Consider the following 17252-nt stretch of genomic DNA (forward strand, 5'->3'; position numbering starts at 1 on the left):
ATATCACAGCAGGGCAGCCTGCGTCCAGCTGAACAGCAGGCTGTAGGTTTGAAGGTAGGAGTGTGTGAGGTTTTCAGGCTCAAGTGACTGAGGAACTGTGGGAGGTACAGTGCATTCAGATGCCTGGTCTTGTGGGGTCTGAGCTGAGTTATTAGGACATGCATAACTCTTAAAGACATTTAGAAATATACTTCTGTAAGTCCAGCGTTTTGATTGGACCAAAAATAAACTAGGTTAGAATAAATAAGAAATTAGTAATTAAGAAAATACTTTAATATCAATACGATAAATCAAATCTCAAGCAGCCCCACTGTACTGTACATTTCTGAAATAATATATTTTAATGGTAAACTAGGCTTTTTACTTTCCACAAGAGAATAACAATATAGAGATGTAGGTCCAAACAGACATACTGAAATAGAATATTTATCTGTCATTTCATAGAAAACATAAGGACAGTATAGACATTAAGGCATTGGGTAGGTCTTATCAGACATTCATCCTCCAAAAATAAATAAAATATCTAATCTAAATATAGTTATATACTCAGTGTACCTTGGTGTCCTTGCTCCCTGGGCCTTTTCTATAGTAGGTTTCATTGTTCACGGACATACCGGTCGGTCAGGCTCTCTCAGCAAACACACTCGCACACATACAGGTAGTCATAAAACTACCCTCAAGTAAATAAATAGTATCTAAAATCTAGGTCTGGGAGAAATTTTCTGTGCTGGGTGGCAAGTACCATTACAGTTTTTTCTGTGCTTGCGCCAAAATCTGGGTCACACACATCCACCCCCCCTCACACACCCACACACACACACACACCTGTCCTGCCTTTAGCAAATTCATGACATGCATAGATGCTGACATGCTTGTTTCCTATGTGTGTGTATGTATTTCTGTGTGTATATGTTGCTGAGAATCCAGACACAGTCTTTTGGGGACACAGATACCAATGTAAGGGCAAGGTTGACCCCCCCCGAGCAGCAGGTTGGTGAAGACGCCAAGTCAGAGGACGGAGGAGTCGCTCAGTCTGAAAGAGATGACAAGAGAGAAAAATAGAGAGTTAATGGAAATATCTATTCATTTCAGCACTCTTTGCTGAAGTTCTTCCATTACATGACAGCAGCGATTTAACAGTCACATACTATTAACTACTGTGGGATGAGCAGTTGTGGCTATTTGCATCCACCTCAAGCAAATTTTACTCAAATATTTGACATGTAAAAGACAAAATACAAATGTGGTGCAATTCTATTATCCCCGCCAACCCAGTCCCATCATGTTGTGCAGTAAGAACACAGGAGCCGTTTTGCCCGGGAAGTGCATGTAGGATGGGGGGGGGGTCGGCAACGGTCGTAATTACATAATCTGGGATGTGGATTGATGGGGGTTGGGGGTCTCCTGTCGCGCTGCCGTGTTGCTATGGACACATTCCGAACAGAGGACCAGTTAGCAGCAGTGGCACTGAGCAGTAGAGTAGCTGATGCATCTCTGATATTATGCAAACAGGGAGAAACTGTGTTTGCATTTACGCCGCAACAAATGTGGAGAATTACATAGGGTTTTATGGTGCTTTACATTGATAGTCTGTGTGTGTGGAGGAGGGGCTAGGGACATTGCAAGCACAAAGACGGAAGGATTTACTTGGAGTCAGGATGGTGGTCAAAGGGTGGGAGGGGACAGTGGGTCAACTGGAAGCTTCCAGGAAGAGCCAGCAGTGAAGGGCTGGGTAGGGGGCTGCACAAATGAATGTGTGAGGGAAAGGGGACTAGGAACGAAGGAGACAAAACCCTGGAGACGCAAGGGCGCTGGCTTTCAGGAGGACAATATATACTCACTGCAGCCATGTGTCATGAAACCACACAAGGATTACATGGTCTCTGGGCTGGGACACTTCTATCACTGAAAGGCTGGTGAAACTCTTTAAAAAGGCATTGGATAACCGCAAAAATGTGCGGCGGTCAGGCTGAAATCAAGGCTGTTTTTCTTAATTCCTGAAAAGCTGCCATTTTTGGAGCTGTCACCCGATGAAAAAGCCATGGAAAAAATAAACAACACTATTTTAAATCTCTCTACGTTTCCCTTTACAGCAGCATATTAGATCTTTCTAATACGCTAAAATGATAAACAGAGAGGGATGAATGGTAGTTGAGGACATCAGGGATGTTAAGTCCCTGTGTCTTATATAATTTATCATCAAAACATCCATAACTAACTTGTACATACGTATATACTGACTCAGTTTCTGTGGACAAACGGAGCAACATCTGATAACTGAGATATTACTGTTTGGCCAGAGTGATAAATTATTGCCAAACTCATAGCTGACAGGGAACATTTGTCTTCAGCGGTACCCAGATATGATTATATAGCCAGTTTCCAACGAAATTTCAGTTGATTTTAGCTTGATTTGTGCTCAATTACAGCGAAAAATGTGGACATGCTTAAGTGAACAAATGCCTGAACTTTGCATTACGTATTCCCCAGCTGCTGACTGTGGAGTAGCCGCTGGCTCTCGTTGATCTACCCCTGGCCGTCTAATCTCGCCTGCAGCGACTGTAATCTCATCTGGAGCCGTGGCTGGCTAAATGTGGGGAACGCTGGCCACGCAGTTATCTAGCAGCTAGCGCTTCTGTCTGGAACATCCCGGCCTACTTTAGCCCCCCTCCTCCCCGTGCCATGAAACACACACACACACACACACACACACACACACACAGCCTGGAAACTCTGACACAGGAGCCTGCGGTGTTACGTGCGCATGTTTGTTCCCTATATATCAAGTAACATGGCATTTCTGGATTTCCTGCTTCGGCTATTTGCACTGCTTTGTTATGTTTGCAAGATTTCAGCTTCAATTCAGCTCTGCTGCAGATGTCAATAGACCATTTAACAGCTTGTGTGTGTGATAGTCTGAGCTGGTGTGCAGGGGTGCCGCAAAAGTGGAGTGAACAATCAGGCTGATGGCTAAAATCAGGTGTCACCTTTATGAGTAATTCCACAGATGCCAAAACAAAATGTAACCTATAAAGCATCTAAATCGAGCCACATGTAGCCTCCACAAAGTAATGACGATGCCCAAGTGATTTCAGTCTCGACAGATTTTTTCACTATCCATATATTTGACGATTATTTTAAAAAACCCAAAACAATTTCCCGTAGTCCGACACACTGTCATCAAATTCCTTGTTGTGTACGACTGACACTCTAGAACCTTTAGTCTCCTATAACATGAGAAGCTTTTAGGCTTGTTGCTTCTGAACATTAAGCAGTGTCTACTAGATATATCACTGCATGTTTCAGATGTTTATAAGTCACAAGCTAAACCTTTCACATTGTCTCATTTGAAAAGAAAACGCGAATAATTTCCATTCCACTACTGTTGTGCAAATAATAGGTGTTTGTTTGTCGAGATAAACAGTTGGTGGAGCTAATTTTCCAGTCAGGTGCCATTAAACGACTGCAGGAGAAGAGGATGCATCATGATGATGTAAGTAAAAGAGCGTCAGTCAAACCTCAAACCAACAAAAAAACAATGTGGAAAATTTGTTTCATGTATTAATCTGGTGCAAACTTCTGGCGGAAGAAGAAATTTAAGTGACGTTTTAGTCCCATGCTTCACATGTGTGACGATTTATTCACGTCCAGATTTTTTTTTTTTTCAGGTTTTTTGCGTGCAATTTGAAAATGGACATAAAAACGGACGGATGGAAACGCGCTTGTTGAGAAAAATGACATATAAATCACATATATGATTGATCGATTATCCAAAGAGTTCACGATTATTTTTCTGTAAATTAGTAATTTTTTCAGCTCAAATTTAAAAGTCTAGAAAAAGACAAAAACAGGCAAAGAGGGAACTGAGGAGAAGGAGGAGGGATGACGAAAGTTAAGAGTCTGAGTGAAGTGTGTGTGTGTTTGTGCGTGTTTTATGAGTTATGGTTTGAAAACGGGTCTCTCCTCCAATTCCCTCTTCCCTCTCTGAGTCAAAACACACCTTGTTATGACAGTCTCATCTACTGAGCATGCTCAAATTGAGTTAGGGATGCATGGCTGCACAACTTGACTCCTTCGCTTGCTGCCCCTTCTTCATCCCAAAGACGACACACATCATCGGAAATGTGCGTAACATATACTGAAGACCTATATGTGTGTGTGTGTAACAAACAAGCGCTGGCAGTCGCTGGGTGCGTCTGGATCTACCCACCACATCATCTCTGCAATGACATCACTCGCAATACTACTGCCCGAATGACGTTACGAGGAAGCGGGATTTGAGTAGATGGACACAAATGACTCTAATCTGACTGACGAATGACACACACACACACACACACACACACACACACACACACACACACACACACACACACACACACACTCGCTGCTGATGGTCATGCTCTCTGCAGCCTGTGGGCGCGGCAGATGGTGGGCTGTCATTAGTGGAAGGATAGGGAGTAGGTAGGGGTGCGTGTGTCTGCGTGCATGAGAGAAATATAGCAGAGTGTATATGTTTACATGCTACTGTGGGCACAGGGAAATCAGTGTAATGAGAGTGTTTGCATGTGTGTGAAGATAGGTCAGAGTGGCAGGTGCTTAACCCCCTATTCTAACCCCTTTCCACCCCCCGCTACACATACACACTCTCACACACTTGCCCTCCAGATAGTGTCCATCTGCCACTAGCACTCAGGAGGGGACTCCAAGTGTCACAGCAGGGCTCCTGTGGTCTTGGAACCCCCTTACCAATTTTTTTACCTTCCTTTTACCCCCATCTTCTACCTACTATGATTCCTGATGATGAAATTATAAACACTCCAGGTAAAAGACCATCGAATAAATACACCAGCCAACTGCTAAATGAGTCCAACTGTAGTAGGAATCCTCTGAATGTGTCAATCAAGCGTCTTGAATCGTCACAGAGAAAGCTGGAGCCGCTAGTTGCCGTCACATAAAGGTATTAGTCAGACGAGGAGGTGGAAACAGAGACGGCTGACTTAGCTAATCTGGGTCTGGTACAGAACATCCGCCTGGCTGAGCCGCGGCTAGCCAGGTCCGCTAGAGGAGGCGGGCTGCTTGGGCTAGGGCACTACCTACAGAGTCACATGGGCTGGCCCACTGACAAAACAAGAGGTAAACAAACACCCCCTTATGCCAGGCCTTAAGACATCAAAGCTGACTCTACGTGGAGCGAAGAAAAAAAAAAATAATTTATCCCGCTGTCAAAAGCTCATGACCCGCAGGATTTTGTTGACTTGAAGTAGCGCAGTTGTGTTTCACACCAAGGGGGCTGTCACATGGGTCTGGAGGGCAAACGCTAAATTCCATGGGGCAGTTAAGGCTGATTGGTTTAGCGGTACTTTGATCCAGACAAACAGCCCCATCTTCCTCCAGAGTCAGCAGGTTTTCATTCCAGCCAAACTGCATTTCACTCAAAGGGTAAACTAATCAGCGGAGTCAAGGCGTGGAGGTGTTCTGCTGGAATGAAAAACCTGCAGACTTTTGGGTCAGGGTGGCTCATGGTCCAGGGGCCTAGTATTACGTCCTGATAAACACGTAATTAAAGCCCTCCGCCAGTGGGGCCTGGTGCCAAAAGCCCCTGTGAGCGCACTTTGACCTCCTTCAACCCGCTTCGGCACACAGCAGTGGGACTGAGTGTTCGGTAAACAAGCCATCGGGTCGGCCATCCGGGGCTCCTGTGCTCCCAGAATGCACCTTGGCTGAAGGGGGCCTCACCAGAGAGTTTGTTTGTTGCTTTAAAAAGCCTAAGCCCCTCCCCTGCTCTTTCTACTCAGCATACAAGGCTACGCTCCATCTCCCCCTCTCTGCTTGTCTTACTTCTGCTAAGTGAACAGCCTAATGAGGCAGAAGGGCAGCGGAGTGCACGTGCCATCCTGCCCCATTATGCATGCGTTCGTTCGCTCTCCCACAAACAGTCAGGCGAGCAGCACTGGAAAACAAAACAGGCGTCCCTCTCACTTTCTCTCTCTCTGCACACCTCTGCCAAGCGTTCACGGATGCAAGCTACGCCACTGGAAAAAAAAAAAAAAAAAAAAAAAGATCCCTGAGAGAAAAACAACACCCCTGACTGCTCTGCATGCGTACGTGCTAGAGTCCACATGTATGTGCTTGACTCTTTCCCTCCCCTCTCCCCAGTCAGTTGCATTCAACAAGCTTTATTATCGCCATAAAAATATTTGCACTCCGTACATGAGTATAGAGCACGTGCTAATTACAAGATAACAACAAACAAACCATGCAAGCACATGTTATTAGGAGCCATTTTGCTGTAAAATAAATTTATGAAAGGATGCAGCCAACCGTCATTAACTCAGTTTACCGCCTGTCTAACTGCAAAGCAGCCTTTTGATGTACATGTCACTGTCAAGGATGTTACACAGTTGTGCATTTAAAGAGAGCATAAATTAAGGCTTATGTGGAAAAATAATTGATTTTCCATACCGTGGGGGTAGCTCTGTGTCGGTACATTCCTCTTTCTTTACCTGAACATCACTGACTGTACTAATAACAACAACAACTTCTGTAGCGTTCTTCTGTCTTGTGTGTTCCGATGGAAACATAATATAACTTCTCTGCCTATACACAGGGGCCTTGGGGTGAAATAAAAGCCACTTTCTATTCAAATGGCCTGGAGCCCAGGACAAAAACAGCCCCCTCTCACAGCAACTTTTCAAACCCGCTCTGTCAGGAATGCGGACCGTGACATCCAGTTACCTGATGGCCGCATAGCAACTCGCCCACTTTGTTGTTTTCCCTCGCTGCCTACAAGGACACGCAGACAAACACACATCCACTTGTGTTGGGCCTCACATGTCAGCGTACAACCCCCGCCCCCCCCACAGACACACACACACACACACACACACCCCACCCCCACAACCCACACACACACACAGACACCCACCCCTGTATGTGCTCACAAACACATGTGAGCTCACTGTGTCCAAAAAAACGTCGCGGGGACAGAGGGTCAAACTTGGCTTTTAATGTCCACATTCTGCTGTCCCTGTGGTCTTTGTTTACACCGTCTGCTGTCCCACGCCGCAGCTTTGTTTTGTTCATTGGGATATTCTGGGACAAGGTATTGATCATGGGATAGTGGGAATAAGGGCTCCATAGAAGTCACATCGATGTGCAACACATCCTAATGCCTACCCAACTGAAAAACAACAGCCGGAAATGCCCGAAGCTCAGTGTGACATTACAACTGACAGGAAGCCTCGAATATCAGTTCAGAGGCATTCCTGTGGCATTGCCAACAGCATTACTGCTAATAACAAGCCACAATAAACCAATATTAGAGACTTCATAAGGAACTATTTAATGCTTCCGACTTTGTAGTTGCTGTAAACTTGTTTCTGGCGGTTTATAATGACCCATTTTTTTTCTTAATTTTGTACGAGAAAAAAAAACGTTCATTCATAATAAGAGTTGGTGGAATGCTGGAGTCTACTTGTGTATTTTTGGGATCTGCAGCCCACAACGGCAACAGCGAGGCAGTGTCCTGCTCTGTCATGGTGCTTGTTTACTTCAGAGCTCTCAGCCTGGTCACGTTTCTTAGCAGCCTCGTGCTGCGTTCACATGTTGTGGGGAATACTGGGATTTACCAAATATGAATGATCCAAAAAGATAATATAAAGAATGACTGCAACTCTCCTCTTCACTTTGACACTCCAACAGGCTACACCACTCTGTTTCTTTGTTTTTGCAAGTAAATTGTAGTCACAAATACGCTACGTGTGTTATAGGATCTGTAAGTATTCAAAAGCAGGGGCTTAGAAGGAGCACCTGAAGGGAGCATCAGCACCACCTACTTATGTACTTTGAAATCCACTGAGCCAGTTTGAATTTGAATCTAGAAGAATGCAAGTGTGCCTTCATCCTTGTTTTCCTCTCTCCTAACTGACTGCCAAATGTACAGGACATATCTCTTTTCATACTGTAAAACCCAACTGTTTTGGTCATTTGTTTCGATTAAAAGGGATTTAAATTCCTGAAACATTTTGTTTCCTTCTTCTACGCAAATACCTGCAGTACTTATAGTTGAAGGTTCAGATTAATTATTTAGCTGTAACACATCTGACATCAACTTCACTCACCTTTGGCAGTGGTTGCAGCCTCCTTGAATCCCAAGCAGACATATGGTGTGCTGTGTAATCCATTGATACCCCCTTTGCAGCTGCTGGTGGGTTTGAAGCCAACCAGGTCTTCGCATTTCTCCATGTCCCTGTTGTCCAGGAGGTTCAAGGCGATGTAGTTCAGTCCGTTCGGGTAGCCGGCTGAGCTCTGCCGGTTTACTGGGCTGCCGTACTCCTCGTCGGAGCCCTCGCTGCTCCGGGACGAGATGTTCTCCACCGAGCTGTGCCTCTTCACGGTGTCGCCGCGGGGGAAGGAGGGGAAGACCGGAGTCACAGTGGCGGTGGAGGAGAAGGTCTCGGAGCTGTGGCGCCGTCGTCCCTGCGGATTGGCCCGGATCACCTTGGCGGAGCAGTCGGGGTCCACTGTGGAGGAAGAGGTGGACCCGAGCAGGAAGACCCCTATGCTTTCTGGGACTCCCTGGTCCTCCAGAGAGAGCCTCCTCTCCCTGCTGCTCTGGCTGCTGGAGAACCATGTTCAGAATATGAGATGTTTAGTGATCATGTAGCTTTTATTTTCATACTGAATTCACAGAAAAATCGAGCTGTTAGTTTACTAAATTACTAAAATCTTACGAACATTTACATGAAGTTGAGTCTTGGACCCTTTTGCTGAGTTCACATCCCAACTTTAATGAAGCTTTAAAATGCGTATCTGCTTTTGTTGCCAACATCTCCATCTCTCAAGGATAATAACTTAGACCTTGATTCACATTATCCGTGTTCATATTGCTGATTGTCGGACAGATACATTTATTCACTGAGTAAAAATGTACGTTCATTCGGAGGAATTACAGTGCCTGTGAGCTCTTCTTCTAATAACTGAATCACTATTTTCAGCCTGTGATAAATCAGCCAGCCAGACTGTTGAAATTAAAAGATAATAAATCATAAAAACTGCTCCCTCCCAACACCGATACACATACCTCGCTGTGCTCTGAGGAACAAGCTGTGGAGGCGAGCTGGTCATCCCAAATGTCATCTCAGTGTAGTCATTTTTCACCTCATTGCCGAGGCCCTGAGACCCTTTCTCATTACCCAGATGGTACACTCCATCCTCCTCTGAGCAGGGGCACATGGACAACACTGGGAGTGTGTCCAGGCGCCCAGCAGGAGTGTCAGCCTCCTTGGGTGAGTGTGAACCCAGTTCCAGGTTTATGTAGTCTGTCAGGGAGGACCTCCCCGGGCCCCCACCACTGGATCCCAGAGATGAAGACTGGCTCTCTGTGGATACCATGGAGGGCGGGGAGAACCTGGTGCCGCTGAAGTCAATGTTAATGTACTCCCCAGGGCTCCGGGGCTCTCCAGGCAGGGGGTGTTCGTTCATGCTTGGCAGGGTCCTCAGGGTGTCCAGGGATAGCCTGTTAGGTCTGCCCAGCCTTCCTCTGTAGGGCAGGCTCTCTGCCCGCCCGTGTCTGACAGGAGAGGGTACTGAAGGGCTCAGTGGTGACGTCTGAGACACGCTGGGCTGCATCACTGAATAGTAGTCAGACTCCCCCACCCTTTGCCTCAAACTCTGAGGGCTCATCAACACATACTGGCTGTTATCCTCATTCTTGGAGGCCTGGAGTTTAGCAGGTAGCGTGAGGGAGCCGGCCTGATAAGCTGACCTCACTGCTGTAGGTTCACCAGCTAGCAGGCCTAAGTAGTAGTCAGGGGGGGTCTGGAGTGGAGGTGGGTTTCCAGGTGACATGTTCATATATTCACCATGCCTGTCTGGGCTCTCCATGGAGGATTTGGAGCCGCACCACATTCTCATGTAGCCGTTGTCCTCCAGTGAGCTGCTGCAGGGGGAGTTGGTTTTGTAGCCACTGCTGGCAGCAGCCTGAGGATGCACCCTGGGGTTCACAATCTGCTTCGGTGCTGAGACGCACATGGGGCTCATGGGAACGTAGTTGTCTACCTTTCCAGAATGTGGTGCTACACCTGGTGTCATCGGCATGTAGCCATCATCGCCAAGGTTACTACTGGAGCTCCTGGATGAACCGATTTCAATGTCTCCATAATCCTCAGGGTAGCACACTTTGGGCGAGGCGGAGTGAGAGTTCTGTCCGTGGGCCATCCTCATGAGTGTGTACTCATCAAGGGAGGCTGAGGACAGCGGCGCCACCACCCTCTGTTGACGTGGTGTGGTGAGGGAGTGTGTCCGCTTCCTGTACGCCTTGTCAAACGCCAGACCCTCACCACCAGCGCCAGACCTGCTGCAATTCGCCCCCTCCATTATCATGTAGCCACAAGGGTCGCTGATGTCGCGGGATGGAGGTGTGCTGGACAGGGAGTCAGGGGTGTCGCTGCGAGTCAGGGGGAGGAACTTGGGGTCACCTGGGCTGGAGCTGTAATCATCACACAGCATGAAGCCAGTGTCACTGAGGGAGCCAGAGATGGAGGCGCTGCAGCTGAATGGCCGCCTGGCTTTGTCAGGAGTGGAGATACCAGCCCCCCCTCTTGGAGACATGCTGATGGGGCTGGAGGCAGCGGGAGGGGAGTTGGACACTGGCATGGACCGGCTGTGATGCAGGTTGGAGGATGACTCTAGCATTCTGCAGGTGCGCCCACTGCTGAGGGTGTGAGACCTGCTGAGGTGATTGCCAGAGTTTGGACTGGTGGGACTCCCATTGACAGATATGGACATGGAAACAGGTCGGGTCACGCTTCCATCTCCTTCGCTGGCCGTTCTGATCCGACAGGATGTGAACTTTCTCCCTGGGGACGTGGCTGCCATACTATCTGTCCTGGATCTCCTCACCAAGCCCGTCTGACTGGGGGGGAGGTTGTTGAGGTTGCGTCGTGTGGGCACAGAGATGGGGTTGGTGCTGGCAGACTGGCTTTTGCTCCGCGGCCTGAACTCAGACAGCTCCTTCATGGCCTTCATGGCCTCCAGGATGGTCTCATGGATGTTCTGTGCCACCACTGAGTCCTCCGCCTGCATCCAGAACTCCCCAGGCCCGGTGACTGCTGACCGGCCCACCTCTATGAAGAAGAAGCTGTCCGAGTGGCCACATCTCCGGATGTTCATGAGCTGTAAACTGACAGCAGCTGTTTCAGAGTTCAGTTTGACAAAGCTGATGGTCCGGCTGGACAAACACAGCCTGTACACTCCAGTGAGGTTCTTGATCTGACCCAAACCTTTGGATTTCAAGTTGACCTGCCATACCTCTTTATAGGCAGCTGTTGCGGGAGTAATGAGTCCGTAGCTGACTTCCTCAAAGCCCACTAAAGAGGAGGTGGACGCGGGGCTGTCGTACACTTTCCCCTCGGCTATTAAATCAGTCAGAACCCTGTACCAGCTCTCCTGCTCCTGCTCGTTGTCTGCAGCCACAGCGAAGTACTCGTCCTTGGTGTAGAGGGCGACGAGGTGCTTGTGTTTGGCGTCGGCCCGTTTGTTTACGCACAGACAGGAGTCCAAAGTTATCACCCGTTTCGCGGCGGACTTGTTTCTCCATTTCTTCTCGCTTTCATAATACTCCAGCCGGGCCGGGCAGCGCTCGGTCGGCTCTCGGAGCACGAAGAAGCGCCTGTGGCCGTGTTTCTGCTTCCGCAGGTACCCGTACTTCTTTACACCATTCGTCCCGTTAGATAACAGGTGTCCTCCCGTCGCCGGAGGACTTGCCATTTCTCTCCACTTCGATTTTCAAGTTCCAGATAAGCAAAGTCCTTTTTTTTTTTTTTTTAATTTATTTTTCTTAGTTGATACCTCGCGGCAAAAGCTAAATTTCAAAGGTAACCCGTTCTTTTTTTTTTTTTTTTTTTTTTTAATTTAAGTCTAATCCATAGCAGACGGCGATATCTGTGTCCGCTGTCCGCCACGGTAGAAGAAACAGTACAGTACGGACCAGACCAGACCAGGGACCTATCTCACCCTGAAGAAAAACAACATGTGACGCTGCTGCTCTAAAAACAGAATAAAACACAGTCATCGGTGGGCGGTGCGTCCTGCAGGGGCCGTGCCTGTCCATCACCCGGCTACGGCGCTGCCCATTGGCCGACTTGATAACCCACTGCGAGTAAGCCCCGCCCCTGCCTTTCCAACAGTTCTCTCATGCAGAAACAGAGGCGATCGGGAGCCCGTTGGATTCCGGTGTAAACATGAATTCCTGTATATCCTACTGTAAAATTCAAGTGTTGTGCAAAACACACACCCGCGGCTCCTGTTATATATCTGTTTTAATGTAGCAAAACGATACCTCCATTCAAATATATTCTTTTCTTTCTTTCTTTTCTTTTTAAAAATGCGATGGACAGGCCAACTGAGTCCATTTGGATTAGTGACGGATTTGAAATGTGCAGCATAATGCTGGATTGTAACCATTCATTTATCAGGCAGCAACACTGTAAACAACCCTGACGTCCCACTTGTTATATAAGGAGCGTCGTGGCCTATTTTTAAACCTGTGGGTATTCCTCTCCAACTGGAAGCTCGCGTCTCCTGTTTCAGTACCTCACCATTAATTCTCCTCTCTACATTTGGTAATAACTGTAGTCGTCATTTTTTCTTGAAAAATGTAGCTGCTTCTGTGTTAAAAAAAAAAAAAAAAGAAAAAGGAAAAAAGAAAAAAAAAAGGAAAAGGTTTGAAGACAGAATGCAACGTTTTGTCTGTCATTTAATATTCTTTTACGCTTATGCTGCACTTCGCTGCATATTTACAAAATGTTCGTGTTGAGTGAAAAAAAACAGCCGGATAACCGAGGTGGAATGACTTGGAGCAAATGCGTCACAGGCCTCGGTGTAATAACAGGCTGCAGAAATGCTGCCATCGTCTGGCTGCTCGGGTTCACTCTGGATACCTGTCCACGCCCCCCCCCACCCCACACACACACACACACTTGATTCAGGCCACAAAAATAAAAAACAGAAAAACTTTCTTTACTCAGTACAGCTCACACAGAAGGCGCCAAAGTCGGTGATAAATAACAAGCATTGGGAGTGACTGCGTTAGGCCGGGAAGGGCCCGTCAGATGACAGGAGGTAGCCCGCAGACATCTGTTCATCAGATCATCTCGGTAATTATGTCGGTAATTCTCCCTGTGATCTTCATGATCATTAGTCGTGTCCGTGCGAGGGGCAGATCAGCCACCAAACCCCCTTGACACCCGCCCAGACACACACTTGGATTGTTTTTTTTATAATCCCCCAACAAGCAGATTACACCTCTGCCATTGATGTGTTCGGTGTGAATTAGACCGTATAGATGACAGGAGGGTATTCAGCTTCTTAATGAGCATATATGCCCCTTTAAACAAACACATAGATACTGCAGATAATCCTTTCCTTCTCTAATCACTATTGTTCTCATTATTGTTATTGTTGATGAGTGTGATCATTTGGCCGTTGCCTATTTTTCTGTTTTTGCACAAGTGTTAATTTATCGGGGCTAAGCTCGGCAGTAGCATGTGTTTTCAGCATTAGGCGCCACCTATAATCTGAGACATGAGCAAAAACATAAACACCTCCACCAGGATTTAGTGACACATAGCATTTGACATAGCGGATATAAACAACGTGGGACACAAACAAAGGAACAAAGAGATTATTGTTGACATTTAACTGGTAAAGACGTCTGACAACTTGGCAATGATACTGAGGGAATATAGCTGAATGCTGAATATTGTTGTTTTGCCAAGCCATGTTTTGCAGGCAGTTCATGGGATGTGCCATACTGATACATTCCCACAGGGTTTATTTCAATACTAATCTGGGTGTTTTCTGTTCCCCCTGCAAGCCTGAACTCGGGGATCATTTGTTTTTGCTATTTTTTTGTGCTACAACCTTCCCAACAAAGCAGTCGACATTATTATGATTTTAATAATTCTGTTGACTGACGTTTTTGTCCATGTAAAATAGGCTATCTGTTCCTTTTATGCAAGCGGATCTGATGCCAGTTAAGTAAACATCAGCAAATTAGGAGCTCTCCTACCTCAGCGGGATATTTTGGGATTCTTTCCACTGCTGGTTAATTTACAACTCCATATTATACTACCCCACTGTGAAGAGGCCTGAGGACCGACACTTGTACTCTTATACCCAGAAAACCTCTCACTCTGTCGTCTTTGCAGACGATTCTCTGGAGCAGCTCCAGGTTGAGCATCAGTTCTCTGGCTGAAGGAAAGACGTCTGACAGGCCGGTTAAACAGAAGAGACAAGGGAGCTTTCAACTGCATCTCATGGTCCTTCGCAGTGGATGGAGTTTGCTCATACAAGATTATTTTGTCAAACTATTACCAACTCGGAGTGACGTTACTGTGGTTTGGTTATGTTTTACTGCAAACCTTACCTGTTGTATTATAAATACACACCTCTATGGCCTGATCATTTTTATATGATACAAGAAATGCTTATAAGTTAGATTCCTTTATTGAAATATCAATTTAGTAAATAATTACACTGTAATTCATGAACTGTAATCTCAAGTGTTACCAAATATTCTCCCACACTTTACTTTCTGCTTCTCGTCATGTTTGTACGTAGCCAAAAACAGGGGCCACACAAAGTCCCAGTGTCTCACTTTGAAAGTGCTAAAAGATATTAAGTGGCTACTCTTGTATATATGGCACAAGGTAGCATCTCATTAATCAAGCTGGACAGAGAAAGTGTTGATACAGTGCCTTTAGCAGGGAGGGAAAAGGGTCTATTCATTCTATTTGTCTGTAAATACAGTAACAAAGGATGCAGGAAAATTATATCTTAATATATAATCACAGTGTAGTTGAATAGCAGTGATGGCAAAAGGTAGATAAGGTCACACTGGGATCCTCACTGGTGACCTTAACTGGTGCCACAGGCTTCCAGTTCTTCTGAGGATCAGTGGCTGGGGTATAAACTCCCCCAGGCTTAGTGCCTCTAGGTTGCCAGATCCTCGCACAACAAAGCTGCTTTTCACTGTGTAAACACATACAGATCAGCATACCAGTGGGTCATGCGAGAAGGGTCAGCTCAGAACCAGAGATTTTCCACGTTAACCGCTCTGAAGCACAGAAAGCTTTCTCAGACCGCAAACCTTCCACACATGCAGTTTCAACTTTTAACACCTCTGGGATTGTTGCTCACTTTACGTGTGTGTTTAGTGTGCTTGTGACCCAGTGCCTTGTGGTATCTGTAAGCCCGATATGGATGAAAGGTCTCAGTGGTGAGTACCTGCATGCATGTATACACTCACACACGCACACACACACACACACCAACACACACGCACATACAAACAGAGAGAGAGAGAGAGAGAGAGACTCAATCCAAGACCGACAGTTCCAGAGACCAATAACTTGAGAAGTGCACTTTTAGCGAAAGACTGATATTAACATTTGAACAAGTTTTTTAATTAAGCAATTATTCATTTAATCTATATAATATGATAAAATATTCCATAACCCATCAATATTTCTAAGATTTTGCTTTGATATTATCTTTATAGTGATACAAAAGAGAAAAACAGCAAAATATCAAATTTGAGAGGTGACACTGAGGTGTAAGTTATTCTTTATAAATTACCTAAATGAATAATTGATCAAAGTTTTTTGTGATTAATTTTCCTGCTGATTAATTAATCTTTTAAGCTCTGATTAACATATGAAATTTCTGCTGTTAAAGTGGATTTAAACAAGGTCTCACTATTATATTGATGACATAATCACTGTATTACACTCACATTACCTAATGCAGTTATTTATTGTTAAATATGGTTGTTGAATACATTTCTGACATGTTTGTTCAATCTTTGTTCTCCGCTATAAAATGAGCAACATCCAGAAACACCTTTTACCCATAGGTTTGGACTGAAACTACAATGACTGGATTATACCCACTGATAATTGTAAATAGTAACATATACAGGCTGCTGCAAAACAATCAAAGTCTTGCATGCAAGAGGTTACTTGTTGGGTTGATTGTGACTAAAACACCAGTGGCCTCTAGTGGCTGAGGAGAGAAACATTGCAAGCCCTGCAAGTGAAGGAGCTGGCAATCCAGATGTCTTTGCTTTGGGAAATACGTGTGGAAGCCCGACTCTGCCAAGAAAATGAGACAAAGAAGAGTTAGTCGTAGTGAAAGAGAATAATACTCATCTTAAGCTCCTTTTTTGACTCACAGAAACAAAAATTATTAAAGAATAAGTCAAATATTACCTCATCGTCACTGTAATCATGACTATAGCCATGAGACGATGCTGTCGTCGGGATCGTGGCTGTAGCCATGGATGTGCTTTTTTTGTAATGAATATGGCTGTGGCACATGATTTTATAATGGCAGTGAGTTGACACGGCTGTTCTGGCTGAGCATTGTGTTGTGGCTACTGTATTTTCTGAACTCCTGTAGTGTTTTGGCAACACATCCTTGGCATATCTGACAGGGTGCATGCAAAAGTCATAGGGAGCGAATACGAAAGCTAGCTAATTCACTAAGGCAAGGCTTGAAGGCTATGCAATGTACACTTATATAGGACAATGACACAAAAATACTCTGTAAGTGGAGAGTGATTCATATGTAAATATAAAAGGGAGAAAATATGTTCATTAAGTAAAACATAGAGCATACGAGACAGTTGATAGAGTTGTTGTGAGTTCTGTTGTGGGTAGATAAAAGTAGAGAGCTAAAACTTGTCATTTACTGCTGCTTCACAGAGGAGCCAGGGAGGGGGGACGAGGGAAAGACAGGAGATAGATTCAGGACACACAGACACAGGTCCAAAGCACGTAAAAGATATGGATTTTCCTTCCAAACCTTTTGGACTTCAGAAGAGGTCCTTTCAGAGGAGCTGGTACGCCACTTTTAACGGGCCAGAATATTCAGTCAGCCAAAATTCTGCCTGAGTGTGTTCAAGCTCCTTGATCCCAAGACGCTCCCACCATTGAAGGCGATCTTACAGGTGGCCCTTACCATCCCGGTCAGTAGCTGCAGCTGCGAGTGGTGGTTTAGCGCTCTTCGCCGACTACATACTTGGCTAAGGTGTACCGTGGGCAGGAGATGCTCCGTGATCTGGCGGTGTTGTCAACTGAGAGAGAGTTGGTCGGGGCTTCCATGATGACAAAGATTGACTCGTTCACTCGACTGAATTCAAGACGTCACACCCTCAAGCCTCCTCCCCAGATTTGGACACAGCAGTG

The 17252-nt window shown here is 45.8% G+C and overlaps 1 protein-coding gene across 1 annotated transcript; it reads right to left on the minus strand.

The window, feature by feature from the left end:
- Nucleotides 1-801: 801 nt before the first annotated feature.
- On the minus strand, nt 802-12014 carry LOC120798246 (insulin receptor substrate 2-like). Its single transcript, XM_040142399.1, has 3 exons — nt 9086-12014; nt 8124-8623; nt 802-1033 (listed from the first exon to the last, which is right to left on the minus strand). The coding sequence occupies exons 1-3, from the start codon at nt 11770-11772 to the stop codon at nt 1029-1031; spliced, it is 3192 nt and encodes a 1063-aa protein (XP_039998333.1). The 5' UTR covers nt 11773-12014; the 3' UTR covers nt 802-1028.
- Nucleotides 12015-17252: the final 5238 nt, after the last annotated feature.

This window comes from Xiphias gladius, chromosome 13, assembly GCF_016859285.1.
Source record: "Xiphias gladius isolate SHS-SW01 ecotype Sanya breed wild chromosome 13, ASM1685928v1, whole genome shotgun sequence".
Classification (NCBI taxonomy): domain Eukaryota; kingdom Metazoa; phylum Chordata; class Actinopteri; order Istiophoriformes; family Xiphiidae; genus Xiphias; species Xiphias gladius.

Excerpts from the sequence above, each read along its gene's own strand:
- LOC120798246 (XM_040142399.1), bottom strand. The coding sequence starts at position 11,772 with ATGGCAAGTCCTCCGGCGACGGGAGGACACCTGTTATCTAACGGGACG. Across the intron at positions 8,624-9,085 it reads GTTCCTCAGAGCACAGCGAG|CAGCCAGAGCAGCAGGGAGA; the intron begins GTATGTGTATCG and ends ATGGTTCTCCAG.